Below are 20,741 nucleotides of genomic sequence, written 5' to 3' on the forward strand. Positions count from 1 at the left end.
AAGATCAAACACAAAGAACAAATATTAAAAGCAGCAAGGGAAAAACAACAAATAACACACAAGGGGATCCCCATAAGGATAAAAGCTGATCTTTCAGCAGAAACTCTTCAGGCCAGGAGGGAATGGCAAGACATACTTAAAGTGATGAAAGAAAGTAACCTACAGCACAGATTACTGTACCCAGCAAGGATCTCATTCAAATATGAAGGAAAAATCCAAAGCTTTACAGACAAGCAAAAGCTGAGAGAATTCAGCATCACCAAACCAGCTCTCCAACAAATACTAAAGGATCTTCTCTAGACAGGAAACACAGAAAGGGTATATAAACTCGAACCCAAAACAATAAAGAAAATGGCAACGGGATCATACTTATCAATAATCACCTTAAACGTAAATGGGTTGAATGCCCCAACCAAAAGACAAAGGCTAGCTGAATGGATACAAAAACAAGACCCCCATATTTGTTGTCTACAAGAGACCCACCTCAAAACGAGGGACACATACAGACTGAAAGTGAAGGGCTGGAAAAAGACATTCCACGCAAATAGAGACCAAAAGAAAGCAGGAGTAGCAATACTCATATCAGATAAAATAGATTTTAAAACAAAGGCTGTGAAAAGAGACAAAGAAGGAAACCACATAATGATCAAAGGATCAATCCAAGATGAAGCTATAACAATTATAAATATTTATGCACCCAACATAGGAGAACCACAATATGTAAGACAATTACTAACAAGTATGAAAGGGGAAATTAACAATAACACAACAATGGTGGGAGACTTTAATACCCCACTCACACCTATGGATAGATCAACTAAACAGAAAATTAACAAGGAAACACAAACTTAAATGATACAATAGACCAGTTAGACCTAATAGATCTCCATAGGACATTTCACCCCAAAACAATGAATTTCACCTTTTTTTCAAGTGCACACGGAACCTTTTCCAGGATAGATCACATCCTGGGCCATAAATCTAGCCTTGGTAAATTCAAAAAACTTGAAATCATTCCAAGCATCTTTTCTGACCACAATGCAGTAAGATTAGATCACAATTACAGGAGGAAAACTATTAAAAATGCCAACATATGGAGGCTGAACAACACACTGCTGAATAATGAACAAATCATAGAAGAAATCAAAAGAGAAATCAAAATATGCATAGAAATGAATGAAAATGAAAACACAACAACCCAAAACCTCTAGGACACTGTAAAAGCAGTGTTAAGGGGAAAGTTCATAGCAATACAGGCACACCTCAAGAAACAAGAAAAAAGTCAACTAAATAACCTAACTCTACATCTAAAGAAACTAGAAAAGGAAGAAATGAAGAACCCCAGGGTCAGTAGAAGGAAAGAAATCATAAAAATAAGGGCAGAAATAAATGCAAAAGAAACAAAAGAGACCAGAGCAAAAATCAGCAAAGCCAAAAGCTGGTTCTTTGAGAAGGTAAATAAAATTGACAAACCACTAGCCAGACTCATCAAGAAACAAAGGGAGAAGAACCAAATCAATAAAATTAGAAATGAAAATGGAGAGATCACAACCGAAAACATAGAAATACAAAGGATTATTAGAGAATACTATCAGCAATTATATGGCAATAAAATGGACAACTTGGAAGAAATGGACAAATTCTTAGAAAAGTACAATTTTCCAAAACTGAACCAGGAAGAAATAGAAAATCTTAACAGACCCATCACAAGCACGGAAATAGAAGCTGTGATCAGAAATCTTCCAGCAAACAAAAGCCCAGGTCCAGAAGGCTTCACAGCTGAATTATACCAAAAATTTAGAGAAGAGCTAACACCTATCCTACTCAAACTCTTCCAGAAAATTGCTGAGGAAGGGAAACTTCCAAACTCATTCTATGAGGCCAACATCACCCTAATCCCAAAACCTGGTAACGATCCCACAAAAAAAGAAAACTACAGGCCAATATCACTGATGAACATAGATGCAAAAATCCTTAACAAAATTCTAGCAGTCAGAATCCAACAACACATTAAGAAGATCATACATCATGACCAAGTGGGTTTTATCCCAGGAATGCAAGGATTCTTCAATATCTGCAAATCAATCAACGTAATACACCACATTAACAAATGAAAAATAAAAATCATATGATTATCTCAATAGATGCAGAGAAAGCCTTCGACAAAATTCAACATCCATTTATGATAAAAACCCTCCAGAAAGTGGGAATAGAAGGGACATATCTCAACACAATAAAAGCTATATATGACAAACCAACAGCAAACATTATCCTCAACGGTGAAAAACTGAAAGCATTTCCCCTAAAGTCAGGAACAAGACAAGGGTGCCCACTCTCACCACTACTATTCAACATGGTTCTGGAAGTTTTGGCTACAGCAATCAGAGCAGAAAAAGACATAAAAGGAATACAAATTGGAAAAGAAGAAGTAAAACTTTCACTATTTGCTGATGACATGATCCTTTACACAGAAAACCCTAAAGACTCTACCAGAAAACTACTAGAGCTAATCAATGATTACAGTAAAGTTGCAGGATATAAAATCAACACACAGAAATCCCTTGCATTCCTATACACTAATAATGAGAAAATAGAAAGAGAAATTAAGGAAACTATTCCATTCACTGTTGCAACGAAAAGAATTAAATACTTACGAATATATCTACCTAAGGAAACAAAAGACTTGTACATAGAAAACTATAAAACACTTGTGAAAGTAATCAAAGAGGACACTAATAGATGGAGAAATATACCGTGTTCATGGATTGGAAGAATAAATATTGTAAAAATGAGTATACTACCCAAAGTAATTTATACATTCAATGAAATCCCTATCAAGCTAAAAACAATATTTTTTTACAGAACTAGAACAAATAATCTCACAATTTGTATGAAAATACAAAAAACCTCGAATAGCCAAAACAATCTTGAGAAAGAAGAATGGAACTGAGGGAATTAACCTGACGGACTTCAGGCTCTATTACAAAGCCACAGTCATCAAGACAGTATGGTACTGGCATAAAGACAGAAATATAGATCAATGGAACAAAATAGAAAGCCCAGAGATAAATCCACGCACCTATGGACACCTTATCTTTGACAAAGGAGGCAAGAATATAAAATGGAGAAAAGACAGTCTCTTTAACAAGGGGTGCTGGGAAAACTGGTCAGCCACTTGTAAAAGAATGAAACTAGATCACTTCCTAACACCATACACCAAAATAAACTCAAAATGGATTAAAGATCTAAATGTAACACCAGAAACTATAAAACTCCTAGAGGAGAACATAGGCAAAACACGCTCCGACATAAATCACAGAAGGATCCTCCAAGACCCACCTCCCAGAATATTGGAAATAAAAGCAAAAATAAACAAATGGGACCAAATTAAAAGCTTCTGCACAGCAAAGGAAACTATAAGTAAGGTGAAAAGGCAGCCTTCAGAATGGGAGAAATTAATAGCAAATGAAACAACTGACAAAGAATTAATCTCCAAAATATACAAGCAGCTCCTGCAGCTCAATTCCAGAAAAATAAACGACCCAATCAAAAAATGGGCCAAAGCACTAAACAGACATTTCTCCAAAGAAGACATAAAGATGGCTAACAGACACATGAAAAAATGCTCAACATCCCTCATAATCAGAGAACTGCAAATCAAAACCACAATGAGATACCATTTCACACCAGTCAGAATGGCTGTTATCCAAAAGTCTACATGCAATAAATGCTGGAGAGGGTGTGGAGAAAAGGGAACCCTCTTACACTGTTGGTGGGAATGCAAAGTAGTACAGCCACTATGGAGAACAGTGTGGAGATTCCTCAAAAAACTGGAAATAGAACTGCCATATGATCCAGCAATCGCACTCCTGGGCGTACACACCGAGGAAACCAGAATTGAAAGAGACACATGTACTCCAATGTTCATCGCAGCACTGTTTATAACAGTGAGGACATGGAAGCAACCTAGATGTCCACCTGCAGACGAATGGATAAGAAAGCTTTGGTACATATACACAATGGAGTATTACTCAGCCATTAAAAAGAATGCATTTGAACCAGTTCTAATGAGGTGGATGAAATTGGAGCCTATTATACAGAGTGAAGTCAGCCTGAAAGAAAAACATCAATACAGCATACTAACACATATATACAGAATTTAGGAAGATGGTAACCTTAACCCTGTATATAAGACAGCAAAAGAGATATAGGTGTAAAGAACAGTCTTTGGGACTCTGTGGGAGAGGGTGAAGGTAGGGATGATTTGAGAAAATGGCATTGTAGCATGTATATTATCATATGTGAAATGAATCACCAGTCCAGGTTCAACGCATGATACAGGATGCTCGGGGCTGGTGCATGGGGATGACCTGGAGGGAGGATATGGGGAAGAGGGAGGTGGGAGTGGGGTTCAAGAGGGGAAACACATGTACACCCGGGGAAGATTCATGTCAATGTATGGCAAAACCAACCAATATATTAATGTAAAGTAATTTGCCTCCAATAAAAAAAAAGAGAGAGAGAAAGAGTTATAGCACAGCTGATTTCCTCTTCATCTTTCCACTTCTGTTTATTTTCTAAATTCTTCATACTGTACATGTATTCTTTATGTGACTGGAAATAAAAACACTGTAAATATTTTTTAAAAAAAGAAAATATAAATAAATTTATAGAAAAAAGAAAATAAAATTAAAGACTGAATATACTGATTTTTTAAGTTTGTCTTGTATAACTTCCAGCCATTAATAAAACTAGATTTCTCTATCAATCTTTCCAGAAGCAGCTTAAATAACCAACATGCCCAAAGATATTTTGCAGGTTTTCTCTTCAAAATTGTGAGACAGTGATAAAGGATGGAGAAATTATGGAAAGCTTCCATTGTGTTTAAGAGACTGAAAACCAGAGTCAAATATCCACCTCATGTAGTACATGCCTATGCTGTCTTTGCAGACGTGCTTACCTGTATGGCTTTAGGTCACATGCTTTTACTTTCCTGCCCACTCTTACCACTGTAGAACCAGAAAAACCTAGAAAAAGATTGATTTTCTTCTGTATCATGCATTAACAACAAAATTTGTCAACTTGAATCTTTATTATCTGTGATCACATTAAAGCTGAAAAACACAGCATGATTTCTCTTTTCACCTTAGAAGTTGAATTTGTCACACTAAAAAAGAAAATTATTTAGGCTTCTAAATGGAACTCATTTGATTTAGGAATCATTGAGAAAGAATAAGCAAACCTTCTCCCCCGCCCCCTCCATGAATCTCTTCTAAGGAGAACCAGTCTAGAAAAAGATAAAGAGTAGGTGGTAAGCAGGCAATGGGAATTCATTGCTTGAAACAACTACATGCAGAATAATGATGATTTTAGACAAAGGCTAACATTTATTCAATGTTAGACAACACTGAATATAAAGTTATACCCTTTATAAGTATCACCCCAAACATTCTGTGAGAAAGATTCTATTATGATTACCAACTTACAGATGAGAGAATTGAGGTTCAGAGAGGTTAAATAACTTCCCCAAGGTCACACGATTGCTTCATGACCTGCATACAGGTTTCTCAAGAGGCAGGTCAGGTGGTCTGGTATTCCCATCTCTTTCAGAATGTTCCACAGTTTATTGTGATCCACACAGTCAAAGGCTTTGGCATAGTCAATGAAGCAGAAATAGATGTTTTTTCTGGAACTCTCTTGCTTTCGCCATGATCCAGCGGATGTTGGCAATTTGATCTCTGGTGCCTCTGCCTTTTCTAAAACCTGCTTGAACATCTAGGAGTTCACGGTTCACATAATGCTGAAGCCTGGCTTGGAGAATTTTGAGCATGACTTTACTAGCATGTGAGATGAGTGCAACTGTGCGGTAGTTTGAGCATTCTTTGGCATTGCCTTTCTTTGGGATTGGAATGAAGACTGACCTTTTCCAGTCCTGTGGCCACTGCTGAGTTTTCCAAATTTGCTGGCATATTGAGTGCAGCACTTTCACAGCATCCACAGTGATTTTGGAGCCCCCCAAAAAAAGTCTGACACTGTTTCCACTGTTTCCCCATCTATTTCCCATGAAGTGATGGGACCAGATGCCATGATCTTTGTTTTCTGAATGTTGAGCTTCAAGCCAACCTTTTCACTCTCCTTTTTCACTTTCATCAGAGGCTTTTGAGTTCCTCTTCACCTTCTGCCATAAGGATGGTGTCATCTGCATATCTGAGGTTATTGATCTTTCTCCCAATAATCTTGATTCCAGCTTGTGCTTCTTCCAGCCCAGCATTTCTCATGATGTACTCTGCATATAAGTTAAATAAGCAGGGTGACAATATACAACCTTGACGTACTCCTTTTCCTATTTGGAACCAGTCTGTTGTTCCATGTAGAGTTCTGACTGTTGCTTCCTGACCTGCATACAGGTTTCTCAAGAGGCAGATCCAACCAGTCCATTCTACAGGAGATCAGTCCTGGGTGTTCATTGGAAGGACTGATGCTAAAGCTGAAGCTCCAATACTTTGGCCAACTCATGTGACGAGTTGACTCACTGGAAAAGACTCTGATGCTGGGAAGGATTGGGGGTGGGAGGAAAAGGGGACGACAGAGAATGAGATGGCTGGATGGCATCACCGACTCGATGGACATGAGTTTGAGTGAACTCTGGGAGTTGGTGATGGACAGGGAGGCCTGGCGTGCTGTGATTCATGTGGTCGCAAAGAGTCAGACATGACTGAGCGACTGAACTGAACTGAAGGTCACATGGTTAGATCTGGTGAAGAATTTGACATTAGGTCTCAATTAAACACCTCCACTAAATCATTCAAGAGCTGTTCTCAGTCAATTCTTGTTCTCAATGATTCCCTCAAACATGACTCCATAACTGTTTCAAACATTTTCCTTGCTCGTCTCCCTATACACCCAGCTTTTCTAAACAATCATGGCAAAGTACTTCAAATGATGAAAAACCCAAATCAGTCTGGACATTTTTATTTTGCAAACGACAGTCACCCCCCTGAGCAAAAGCAGAAAAGTACTGAGTCTTATTACTAAACAGTTGTTCAGCAAAGGTCATGTGCAGGTATGCCAACAATGTCATCAGGTCACACTTTTCATCTATTACTCAGTTCTGCTTTCCACTGTGTGGCCTGATCCTCAGCTTGCCTTCTCCTTGCCATCATAGGATGGCCACCAGAAACTGTATGTTTAATCCTTTCAGTTTAGCAACCCCAGCTTTCCCAATGTTTCTAGCCAAGAAAGCTCAGAATTACTTCTCCTAGGGCAGGCCTGGGATATATGCTTCCCCTTGGAAACATGGAAATAGTTTAGCTCCTCTCAAATCACATGTTATAGGAATGGGGGATGGTTGTCTTAAAGGAAACTCAAGATATTATTGATAGGATGTAATGGAAGCTGGGTTATCAAGTACAACAGACCTCATCCTGAAGTCTAGCCACACGCTTCTTTCTTTATCATCACTATCTGATCGCATTTTCAAAGCTGGCCTCCATCAGCCTCCTTTAGCCAGTCTTCCTGAAATTTGAGTGCATCTTCAGGACTTCAGGGCTGAAATTTTATACACACACACACTCCCATAATGACTATAAAGTCATACTTGGCAGCTTCAAAACTGTATTAGCCACTCTCCTTTGCCTCCTACTCCATATCTATTCTACTACCTGCATCCTTTGGCTTGGTGTACAGCATCCCCATTGGCCCAATTGTCCAGAGCAGAAAACAGCCATAATCTTTGACTCTTATCCTATATTACTCCCATATCTGCTGCTGCTGCTAAGTCGCTTCAGTCGTGTCCAACTCTGTGCAACCCCATAGACGGCAGCCCACCCAGGCTCCCCTGTCCCTGGGATTCTCCAGGCAAGAACACTGGAGTGGGTTGCCATTTCCTTCTCCAATGCATGAAAGTGAAGTCGCTCAGTCGTGTCCGACTCTTCGCAACCCCATGGACTGCAGCCTACCAGGCTCCTCCGCCCATGGGATTTTCCAGGCAAGAGTACTGGAGTGGGGTGCCATTGCCTTCTCCGACTCCCATATCTAGTCTTCATTAAACCCTGTAAATTCCATCTGCTTAATATCTCGAGTCCTTCTAAGTCTGTCCATGTTTCCTGCTACAGACCTAGCTCAGATTTCCTCATTTCTTGATTATTTTACTTATCATCCCAATACATCTTACTCCTTTCAAACATATTGTCCAGTTTTCCAGTAAAATAAGCTTTCTAAATCACAGATACGATTCCATGTCTCTCCTCTTTAAAACTATTCAGTAACTCCCTGTTTTATGACTGCCAGAGGTCTCAGTTTCCTCATTGTTAAAGCAACGGATTAATTATCTCTTGGATCCTTCCAGTGCCATAATTCTTTTTATCTTTGATAACCTAAAGCAGTTATCTTTCTTTGGCCATCTGGTAATGGGTTTTTCTGCCTTGTGGATTATGGGCTAAGACCCAGGTTCTTTCTGGGTATCACTCCTCATTGTACCTCATAGTAACACAGGATAAAGCTATCTCCAGAAGTAATCTCGTACTGAGAACAGTTGGAAAAGTGTGAGCATTGACATTTCAGCGTCATAATCAATTATCAATTATTTGAGACATATCTGATCCTTTACCTGTGTCTTCAGTTCAGTTCAGTCGCTCAGTCATGTCCGACTCTTTGCAACCCCATGAATCGCAGCACGCTAGGCCTCCCTGTCCATCACCAACTCCCAGAGTTCACTCAAACTCATGTCCATCGAGTCAGTGATGCCATCCAGCCATCTCATCCTCTGTCGTCCCCTTCTCCTCCTGCCCTCAATCCCTCTCAGCATCAGAGTCTTTTCCAGTGAGGCAACTCTTTGCATGAGGTGGCCAAAGTATTGCAGTTTCAGCTTTAGCATCAGTCCCTCCAATGAACACCCAGGACTGATCTCCTTTAGGATGGACTGGTTGGAACTTCTTGCAGTCCAAGGGACTCTCAAGAGTCTTCTCCAGCACCACAGTTCAAAAGCATCTTCTATGTCTTACATTCATGCAAATATCTAGAGACTGACCGTATCAGAGAATAAACTCTGTATTTCTGATATTGAAACTTCTTCCAACAATGAGAACTATAGATGTAGAAGTAGAAATATTGCTTTACCATAAGATGAAAAGCAGGAGTATTAGTGCATTATTCATTACTATGTTATTATTTGACAGCTGTTGAACTATAGCACCATAGAGATCCTTAACCACTCCTTTCTTCTTTTTTATTTTTTTATTGGAGGCTAATTACTTTACAATATTATATTGGTTGGTTTTGCCATACATTGACATGCTCCTGATTACTGGAGAAAACCTTAGAAATTACTACACGTAGGAAACTGTTATAATATTCAAGCTAAAGAATTTACTCTAACCAAATGAACACTTCCATTTATACTTGTTGATTTAAGGTAACGATGCAGATTCATCAATTTAAAATAGAGGCAAATATTTGCTGTACACCTCGGACCAACACAACACTGTAAATCAACTATACTCCCATATAAAATAAAAATAAAATAGAGGCATATCGGTTTTAGCACTGTCACAACAATGATTTACTATAGTACATTCAGATCTTATATCCATATACACACATTACACTACCCATAGAAAAATAGTAAATATATCTTTCTCACATCCAATACAGTAGGGTGTGCATTATTATCTGCTCTTGGTCAATGTGACTGATCAAACTGGGCTGCCCCTCCTTCAGATGGAGTGATGGGCACCAGTTCATTTACTTACTGCACCTGGTGTCTGATTCTGCCATGATTATGTTTGGCTTATGACGGCTAAAAAAAGCTTCACATTGATAATACTGGAAGTAGAGATTAATACTGGAGGTATACAAAGAGAGACAAGAATCAAATCCTATGTCAAAAATGCACATCTTTATGGCTGACTGTGCAGAGGAACATGATCAGGAAACTGGTCATCAAAGCAGACAACAAAGCTCAGCCATCAGTTGGGGACTGGTGGAAGTTTTCAATATTCTGAAGGGTATCACAGACATCAATAAATATCTGTTAAGCAAATATTGTGTGTCACACCATTAATCCAGATGCTGGGGATAAAACAGGGAATAAGAGAGACAACAATTCCTGTCCTCATGGGGATTACATTCTAGTGCAGGCAGACAGAAAAGAAAAAAAAAGTAGTAAAAGTACATAGTTTTTAGACACTAATGGTTGGGGGAAGGGTTGTAACTTAAAACAATAAGTCAGGGAGAGACTTATTCACTGAGAGAGAGGTGAAGGGGCAAATCCATGAGCATTTCATTTGAAGAGTATACCAGGAAGGGGAAACTTCAATGGACACTTTCTAAGTTAAGGCTATAACTAATATGTTTGAGGAACATCAAGGCAGCCAGTGTAGCTGGAACTGAAGGAGCAAGAAAAGGAAAAAGAGGAGAAGTCAGGGAAGTGATGAGGGTGAGATGGCCGTGAGCCTTTTAGGCTGTCCAATGCACACCAAATTTAACTTTCAAGGACCTTGTGAAACACTGACATCATCAGTTAGATGATATGGCCTACATTGTTCTAGCTGCTATTTTGAGAAGAGCCTATAGAGGACAGAAAGAGTAGAAGCAGGAGAACTTTCCAATCAGGTTGCCGAGTTTAAAAAAAAAAAATCAGAGATGTGGTATCTGGTTTGGACTTGTGGAGGCAGCCTTGAGGCCCCTGCTGAGCTGTCCTAGGTGGTTACTGTTGGCGCATTATGGGAGAACGGAGAACCAGTAAGGCAGCCACATCATGCTGCTTGGCTCTTGGAGACCAGAAGATGCAGATCTGAACAAACCACTTGACCTGACGGTGGAGACAAGATCGCAGAGAAGAAGGATGTGAGCTCAATCTGTCTCATGAAAACATCATCAAAATCACTACTAACTGCTGAACAACCATCAGTTAAAAAGAAATGCTAAAACCTACCAAAAAAAAAAAAAAAAGACATCCTCCAAAGACAAAGAAGAAGCCACAATGAGAAGGTAGGAGGGGTGCAGCTGTGATAAAATCATGTGGAGGCTAAACAATATGCTAAGAAACCACCAATGGATCACTGAAGAAATCAAAAAACACCTAGACAAATGACAATGAAAGCATGACAATCCAAATACTAAGAGATGCAGCAAAAGTACTTCTAAGAGGCAAGTTTATAGCAATACAATCTTACCTCAGGAAATCAGAAAAATATCAAATAAACAACCTAACCTTACACTTAAGGCAACTAGAAAAAGAACAAACAAAATCCAAAGTTAGTAGAAGAGATCATAAAGATTAGAGCAGAAATACATGAAAGAGAGACATAGAAAACAGAAAAGCTCAGTGAAACTGAAAGCCTTTTCTGCATCTTTGAAAAGACAAACAAAATGGATAAACCTTAGCCAGATTCATCAAGGGAAAAAAGGAAAAGGGCTCAAATCAATAAATTTAGAAATGAAAATGGAGAAGTTATGATGGATACCAGAGAAATACAATGGATCATAAGATGCTACACGCATATGCCAATAAAATGGACAACCTAGAAGAAATTAACAAATTCTTAGAAAGGCACAATCTCCCAAGACTGAACCAAGAAGAAATAAAAACTATGAACATACCAATCACAAGTACTGAAATTGAAACTATGGTTTAAAAACTTCCAAGGAACCAAAGTCCAAGACCAGATGGCTTCACAGGCAAATTCTATCAAACATTTAGAGAAGAGCAAATACATATCCTTCTGAAACTATTCCAAAAAACTGAAGAGGAAGAAACACTCCCAAGCTCATTCTATAAGGCCACCATCACCCTGATATCAAAACCAGACAAATATACAACTAAAAAAAAAGTATAGGCTGATGAACGTAGACTCAAAAATCCTCAACAAAATACTAGCAAACTGGACTTCCCTGATGGTCCAGGGTTAAGAATTCTGCCAGTGCAGAGGACACAAGACTGATCCCTGCTATGGGAAGATTCCACATGCTAGAGGACAACTAAGCTCAGGTGCCACAACTACCGGAGCCCGCACACCACAATTACTGAGCCTGGATGTGCCCTAGAGCCTATGCTCTGAAACAAGAGAAGCCACTGTAATAAGAAGCCCATCTACCACAATGAAGAGTAGCCCCTACTCACTGCAACTAGAGAAAGCCTGCAGGCAGGAACTAAGACCCAGTACAGCCAAAAACAAATAAAATTTTAAAAGGGAAAAAAAAAAAGACTAGCAAACCAAATCCAACAATACATTAAAAGGATCATACACCACGAACAAGTGGAATTTATCCCAGAGATGCAAGGATTTTTCAATATATGCAAATCAATTAGGATACACCACATTAACAAATTGAAGAATAAAAACCATATGATCATCTAAATAGATGCAGAAAGAGCTTTTGACAAAATTCAACACTCATTTATGATAAAAACTCTCCAGAAAATCATGCATTTTTCACAGAACCGGAACAAAAATTTTACCATCTATATGGAAACACAAAAGACCCCTAATAGCCAAAGCAATCTTGAGAAAGAAAAACGGAACTGGCGAAATCAGTCTCTATGACTTCTGTCTATACTACAAAGTTACACTCATCAAAACAGTACAGTACTGGCAGAAAAACAGAAATATAGAATAATAGAACAGAATAGAAAGCCCAGAAATAAACCCATGCAACTTTGGTCAGTTAATCTATGACAAAAGAGGCAAGGCTATACAATGGAGAAAAGACAATCTCTTCAATAAATGGTGTTAAGAAAATGGCACAGCTACATGTAAAAAATGAAATTAGAACATTTTCTCATACCATATTCAAAAATAAACTCAAAATGGATTAAGACCTAAATGTAATACCAGATACTATAAAACTGAGGAAAACATAGGCAGAACACTGACATAAATTGCATCAACATTTTTCAGTCTCCTAGAGCAACATAAATTAAAACAATGCAAAACAAATGGCATCTAATTAAACTCAAAAGCTTTTGCACAGCAAAGGAAACTGTAAACACAATGAAAAGACAACCCACAGAATGGAAAAAATATTTGCAAATGATGTGACTGACAGGGGATTCATGTTCAAAATTTACAAATAGCTCATGCAGCTCAACATAAAAAAAAAAAAAACACACAAACAACCCAATCAAAAAATGGGCAGAAAACCTAAATAGACATTTCTCCAAAGACATACAGATAGCCAAAAAGCACACGAAAAGATGCTCAACATCACTGATTATCAGAGAAATGCAAATCAAAACTATAGTGAGATATTACCTCACACCAATCAGAACGGCCATCATCAAAAAGTCTATGAACAAATTCTGGAGAGGGTGTGGAGAAAAAGGGACCCTCCTAAAATGTTGGCAGGAATGTAAATTGGTTCAGCCACTATGAAGAAGAGTATGGAGGTTCCTTAAAAAACTATAACCAGAGCTACCATATGATCCAGCAATCTCATTCCTGGGCATATATCCAGAAAAAAGCATGATTTGAAAGGATACAGTCACCCCTATGTTAACTATAGTGCGGTTTATAACAGCCAACACATAAAAGCATTCTAAATGTCCACTGACAGATGACTAGATAAAAAAGATATTGTATGTATTTGCCATAGAATATTACTCAGCCCTAAAAGTGAATGAAATAATGTCATCTGCAGGAACATGGATGGACCTGGAGATTACCATATATGGCACTAGTAGTAAAAAATCCACCTGTCAATGTGGGAGTCATCAGAGACATGGGTTTGATTGCTGGGTCGGGAAGATCCCCTGGAGAAGGACATGGCAACCCACTCTAGTATTCTTGCCTAGAGAATCCCATGGACAGATGAGCCTGCCAAGCTACAGTCCATGGGGTCTCAAAGAGTCGGACATGACTGAAGCAACTTAGCAAGCATCTCTCTCTCTCTCTCTCTATATATATATATATATATATATATATAAAATCACTTTGCTGTACACCTGAAACCAATACACTGTAAATCATATTCAAATACAGTGCAAAATTTTTTTAAACAATCAGAGATGCATCTCCAAAGAAAATGTGCTGTAAGAACTGGACATTGCACTGATTCAATTATCAAAACCATTTCCAGGATGCACAGTTTGAGCAAAATTTTGGAAAACTCTGATAGTATTTTTCAGATGGTTTATCCCATAAAATGTACTAAACCTTAAGTGTTGAGGTTTGACAGTTATACAATGACTGTTTTTGTATTCATAGTCACACTTAGAAAGCAACGATTTGTATTAAAGGAACCCTTTAACATTTTTCCTGATAGCTTTGCATAATTTTTATGTGAGTTCCTTGATAAACCCACTAAAACTATTTTCTGTCCATAGTTTTGCATAATCTGCCTACTAAGGAAATACCAAGGAAGAGCTCAGAACTGAGCAATTCAGCAAGATCACAGAAACGACGTGTAGGGAGCTGCCTGTCAGCAAATGCTACTAGAGATTCTGTAAGTATCAGGAAAAATCTTGCAGGTAAGGGTGAAATAAATGGCTTTGGCCAGTTTTGTATAGGCTGCATATTTCTTGCAGAGTCATTGATACTTCTAAAGAGTTCAAGTAGAATAATTATTTTGGAAAACTGTATTTTCTGAGAGCCTAGGATTCTGATGGAACTGTGGTCATCTGAAGGCTCAACTAGGCTGTATATCCAAGGTGGTTAATTCACATAACTGTCAGTTGATGCTCTCAGTTGGGTTGTTGATCCAAGCACCTACAAATGGTCTCTCCATGTTGTCTTGCACTTACTTACAAAATAGCAGCTTCACTTAGATTCTTATAAGGCGGCTCAATGCTCCAAATAGGAGCGTGCCAGCATGTAACATGGAAGCTGAATCATTTTTATTACCTAGCCTTGTATGGCATGCTGTGTCATTTTGATCACATTCCATTGGTTACAAGTAAATCATAAGCCCACCCAGATTCAAGAGGAGGGGTACATACCTTATCTCCTGATGAGAGGAGTGTCAAGGTCATGGTGCAGGGGAGCATGTGGCAGAGCAGATATTGCTGGGGCCATATTTGGAAAATATAACCTGCTACACAGGGTTAGTTATTAAAAATAGAATGTGTGAAGTCACTGAATTCAAGGTAAAGTATAGAGGTCACCAGACTTGGTGGAGAAACAAAGTAAGGAGGCAGAAACTGCAAAATATTTACATTCTCACATTCACAAGAGCAGAAGGATCCAGGAAAACAGTGGGAGTTTAATCAAGTCAGATTCAATAAAGGCTTCACTCTGCCTGCTACACCCCAGCTGACTTTGTCAATGGTGCTCTTATGGCAATTCATTCATCCTTTCACAAACTTCTGGTGAGTGCCTACTACATGTGCCAGGGACTAGTCCAGGTTCTTTGCACAGATCAATAAGCAAATACAGCAACAAGCCCTACCTTTGTGGATGGTGTATTCTAGTGGATTCATATTAATAAAAAATAAACACTGTTTGTAAATTAAGTAAATCACCATTAGAGGCAAAGCCGCACACGGTCTAACTAGCTAACTCTGCCCTAAAGAATATTCTAGGCTAAGTTTTGCCAGGTAATTGTCCAACAGCCACAAGTGGTGAGGTCTTTGGGCAAAAGGTTTACAGGTTAAAAGGGTTCATCTGTCCTGTGAGTTTAAGAGGGCTATGGGATACCACTCATGTCTTGCTTCTCCCAAACTGTTAGGGGAAGCACACTGACTGAAACTGCCCACCCAGGCCAGGCACCATAGTAACCATTTGCATGACTTGTTTTATGACGGGGGTTCTAGTAAGGAACACGGAACTAATAAGCCACCATCAGCTGGAAGAGTTCAGGAAAGGTCAAAAAGTGACACCTCGTGTCCAACCACCTCCCAGAATCCTTCTCTCTGGCATCCATCTGGGCTGAACAAGGCGTGCACCACCAGGAAGGACTCTGAGTCACAATGATTGGCTAAAGATAACCCGGAAACTAATCCCATCACCATAAAACCTGGGACTGGGAGCCATGTGCCAGAGCAGTTCTCCTCGGTTCCCTTACCCTACTGCTCTCCCCCGGGGTGACTCTTCCCGAAAGTCTCTTGCTTTGTCAGCATATGTGTCTCCTCGGACAATTCATTTCCGAGTGTAAGACAAGAACCCACTTTTGGGCCCTGGAAGGGGTTCCCCCTTCCTGCATTAAAACCAGACTGTTTCTCAATCATCTGATGACCTCTGTTCTACTTGGGGGCATCACTGTCCAAAAGAAACTCCTGGGAACCCTAATACTTCACCCTACCCTGTACATACACCCTTTGTCACGTAGCTGTGGAATTCCATAAAGACACCATGTACTTCCTGGTGTGATTTTCCAGTTGAATAAGGCAGGCAACAGTGTATCAGCTCTGAGACCAGCCCTATAGAAGTCCTGCCTGTTCCCCCTCGGCTCTTGCTCCTCTGCCATCACAAGGCAGGCATGCCGGGGCAGAAGCACTGAGGATGAGAGACATGGACCAGAGCCTAGTCGACTCAGTCTCCTCAAGCAACAACCAGCCCATTCCCAGAGTCTTGCCATGATCCCAGACCCATGAACAATCCACTTACTGTGCTATGCCACAAGATATTGTGGTTGCTTGTAACGCAGCATTTTGGGGCAAGACAGGGCACAAGGGTGGCAGGGGGCACAACTGGTAAAAAAGCAGAGCTCCTTCTCTTGGATACCTGCTTCCAGTATTATTTTGAAAGCAATCAGCCCATGTCCCTGTCATTGCTCTTGGCGCTACCTTGGTGCTGGGCAGTGTGGAAGGATAATCAGTCAGAATTAACAGAGTTGCCTGCAGATTCGTGACAAGGGTGAGAGGGGGGATAAAGTGGAATATAGCTTCCTTTCTGCCTATGAATGTTTGCATTTGATGTTGTTACCGAGTCCAAGATCGCTCTGCTTGTCACATGATACGCCAATGAATCCAAGAGATGAGGTGTTGGGGCGTGGAAGAGACTTTAATCGGGGAGCCAGCAGCCCAAGAAGATGGTAGGCAAGTGCCTCAAAATAACCATCTTAAGGGGTCTGGATGTCAGGTTCTTTTATAGATCAGAGATGAGGGAAAGTGAGGAAGCAAAGTAAAAAGGCCATTAATCCTGCAAACATCTCCTAGAATGGCAAGTTTCAGGCAGGGGATGTGTTAATTTCTTTCTTACTGCCATCCACAGGTGGACAGGGTTCTGAACAAAGGCACTTTAACAGTCAGGCAAAGGGGCAGGATCCTCTGAGGCAAACCATTCTGTATCATTATACTAACAAAAGCAAGGAAAAGCAAGTCAAACAGTTCCAACATGGAGTCAGAATTGGCTTCCTCCCTGCAAAAATACCTCTGTGCCTAAGGAGTAGAAATCACTCCTAAGGCCTACTACAGCTGAGGGAGGAGGAAGAAGCCAGGAGAAGAAATCAAACATTCCAGTTGCTCCTTTGACACCCTTAGCCCAACACTGAACTCCCTGCCTACAAGTGGACCTAACTTTTTATTATTATAATGAAAAATGAACCCGTTCTGGCTCTCACAGGAGAATGGAGGCCATACCATCCATTCTTTGGATGTGTCAGTCCTGGCAATCATCTGGGCCAACTGAACTCCCTCCCTAGAAAATATCAAGCAAGGACAGAACAGCAGACTATTTAATCTCTGCTTCCAAAATCACTGTGACTATTAACACTTTTGAGAAAAAAATTACCTCCAAGCAAAACTGGCCTTTCAAGTCAGTGGAGCAGTTGCTCTCCCCACAGAGTGTCAAAAACTTTTCCATGAGTCACTTATTCTTTCGTGGCTTGCTCGGTCCCTATCAAAATGCAAATACCCCTGGGAAAGATGACCTCTTTGGCCTTCACTGGCCACACTTTGGGAAAGGAAGAGTCATTTCAAAACAGCTGAGCAAAAGAAAGGCAATTCATTTGTGTCATTGTTCACTTTCTGTGTTTGCCACTGGACTGTAACCTCCTCGACATCTAGGACCATGTCTATTTTGTTTATCCATCTACTTTCAGGGTTTGAGACCCACAGGAGACACTGAAAACGTTGCAGAAACCACTACTTGAGAAACCAAGCACCACACTCAGAGAGTTGGAGAACTCAGGTCTATTACACCGGTGGGGCCCAGAGGAGTTAACACTCCAAGCTTTGAGCCCCGAACAAAGGGGTTACAGAGTTTTTATAGACAGACTGTAGTGGGCAATACTAGCTGCTAATAGGCTGGTTTAAACCAAGGGGTTTCCCACGCCTGGGAATAGTGGTCAAGATGGGGTGGGGGGTCCCTGACCTTTACACGGACAAGAATGATTAAGCAGGTTTGTAGGGGCTGGGCAATTGCAAGAGCAGGACAAGGGTGAGTGTGATAAACTCCAGTTCCTAGTATTATAAGTCCCCACTTTCTGACACTACGTGACCTACGTGATCCAGACTTTGCAAGGAGCAAGCTGAGTTAGAGACAGAAGGAGCAGGAGGTTATGTAAAATTTTAACTTTTCCACTTCAAATATGCCTGAGGTGGGACGAGCAGGGGGTAGGGGGACAGAAGGAAAAAAACATGGGAAGGAAGGAAAAGAGTGAAGGAAATAACTAAGGACACACAGAAAATGGTTCAAAACGCCGAATTAAAATTCTCAGCAGCATTTACCCTTAACTTCATTGGTTAATGACCTCAGGACATTTATGGGGTGCACAAGGTGCCTGAATATATCTGGGGACGGAGGTGGTCTCTAGAAGACAGAATCTCCTTTCCTTACCTTATCCTGGTGTGGTTCTCTGAACTTCTACTCCTGGGGATTCCGAGAAAAACAACCCGACAGCCAAGGCTGAGGAAAAGTTTCCCTCTGGGGCATTTCACCGTTTTACTGCATTCAAATCCCTCAGCCTTTGGGATGAAACAGAAGACTGAGAACGCCAAAGTGACCGAGACGAAAACACAACTTTCAGGAGGGCGCTGAGTTTTTAATCCCAGAAGCCTCTACTAGTTCCGCGGCTTCTCAACCTTGCCTGGGCATGCGAATCACCTGGGGCTCTTGCTAAATATGCTGATTGTGATTCACTAGGTCGGGGGCGAAGTCGGAGCCTCTGCATTTTTAACACGCTCCAGGTGAGGCTGATCTGCTGACCCTCGGAGTACACGAGGGACTCGAGGTCTTCTCCTCCCGGCCAGGTGTGCGGACGCCCAGCCTCGGCTTTCCGGCTCGCTGTCCCGCGCGTCCCTGGCCTTCAGCCGAGAGGGGAGGAGTCGGGGGCGGAGCGGGAGGAGTGGCGCGGCCCCCGCGCGGGTCCTGCCGGAGATCACCTCGGCCCCTTGGCGCGGAAGCCAAGCTGCGGCGGCGCAGGAGGGGGCGGCCTCGGCGAGGGCGCGGCCTCCGGGAGCCGGGCGCACGACGCGCATACCCCGCGCTCGCCGGGGCCGCTAGGGAGCCTCGCGGCAGTCCGCTGCCCCACTTGGCAATCGGCTCCGCGCTGCTTCCTCGCGCCCGCCTCCTCTTGTCACCTCCCATCTCAGCCTCCTCGCTCCATCCCGGCTGCATCCACCGCCATCCGAGTGCCTCAAAGAGCGAGAGGTGGTGCGCGGGACCGCAGGGCGCGCCCTCCAGCGGACCCCGGCTCGGCCTTGGGTGGGGGGCACGGGCGGCAGCATGGACACCAAGCGCTGCTTTGCCAATCGCTTCGATGACTACCAGGGCAGCCTGCTGGCGGGCCAGTGCGAGGAGGCGGTGGCACCCTTGGTCACCGCCACCATCGAGCGCATCCTCCAGGAGCTGCCCCCGCTCGGGGGCGGCCCGGAGGGCCGGGGGGTGGCGGCCGCGGCCAGCAGCTGCCAGTGGGGACTGTACGGCGGCGTGGCCGGGGTGGCCTACATGCTCTACCACGTCTCTCAGAGCCCGCTCTTCGCCGGGGCCCGGGAGCGCTACCTGCGCTCGGCCAAGCGCCTCATAGACGCGTGCGCCCGCGCTGAGGAGTGGGGCGAGCCGGACGCCGACACCCGCGCCGCCTTCCTGCTCGGGGGTGCGGGCGTGTACGCCGTGGCCACGCTCGTGTACCACGCCCTAGGCCGGCCCGACTACGTGCAGCCGCTGGGCAAGTTCCGGGCTCTGTGCGCCGTCTGCGCGCCCGTCTCCTTCCTCGAGTGCGGCTCCGACGAGTTATTCGTGGGCCGCGCGGGCTACCTGTGCGCCGCGCTCGTGCTCAAGCAGAAACTCGCCCAAGAGGTAAGAGGCCACCCCGGCCGCAAGGGGGCGCGCGCCGCCCTACCACCGGGCTCCCGGCTCCGGGAGCGGCGCCCCGGCTGGTCTCCGTCTCTTTGTTACTCTCTTGACTCTGTGGTTTCTTGAGGCTTATTCCTTGCTTTTGTCCGTCTCCCCCTGCCCCGCCCTCCCCCCACTGCTTTCATTCTCAGCAAAGTGCCTTTGCTCTTTGTTCGTGTTTTACTGAGACATGGCATCTCCCCAAATGCCTCTTTGCCCAGGTGTTGTCTGGAGGTCCTTTCAAGTGAGATTTTTTCATATCCCAAATGAAAGAGATTTCCCTTCCTTTAAACCCTCCTGTCAAAAGCTGAAATACCCTCGCATGTCAGAATACTAGAAAGTCATAGAAGTTTGGGACTGGGCTGATCTATGCTAGTATTGTTTCCATCATTAAGGTGAAGGTAAGTTGTTTCTGTGACCCCCGGGTCTGTATGTGCTTCCTGTGTTGCTTTCTATTCAGTAAATTGCACGGGTCTATAAAATGAGGGGAGTGTCCTCTTTTAAATACATAAATGTAGACAGAATTCTACC

The 20,741-nt window shown here is 42.2% G+C and overlaps 1 protein-coding gene and 1 long non-coding RNA gene across 2 annotated transcripts in view; one reads left to right on the forward strand and one right to left on the reverse strand.

Annotated features, from left to right (window-relative positions):
- Positions 1–19,104, reverse strand: part of LOC148773262 (uncharacterized) — a 201,957-nt gene extending 182,853 nt beyond the window's left edge. The window contains exon 1 of the long non-coding RNA XR_016036970.1: positions 18,714–19,104. This is a non-coding gene — a long non-coding RNA (uncharacterized LOC148773262). The remainder of the gene's footprint in view (positions 1–18,713) is intronic.
- A 174-nt stretch (positions 19,105–19,278) lies between these two features.
- LANCL3 (LanC like family member 3) overlaps positions 19,279–20,741 on the forward strand; it is a 118,968-nt gene continuing 117,505 nt past the window's right edge. Inside the window, exon 1 of the mRNA XM_055393914.2 lies at positions 19,279–20,174. Coding sequence (XP_055249889.2) covers positions 19,602–20,174 — 573 coding nt within the window. The 5' untranslated portion in view covers positions 19,279–19,601. The remainder of the gene's footprint in view (positions 20,175–20,741) is intronic.

This window comes from Moschus berezovskii, chromosome X, assembly GCF_049115385.1.
Source record: "Moschus berezovskii isolate FMDL1 chromosome X, NW_MosBer_1.0, whole genome shotgun sequence".
Lineage (NCBI taxonomy): Eukaryota > Metazoa > Chordata > Mammalia > Artiodactyla > Moschidae > Moschus > Moschus berezovskii.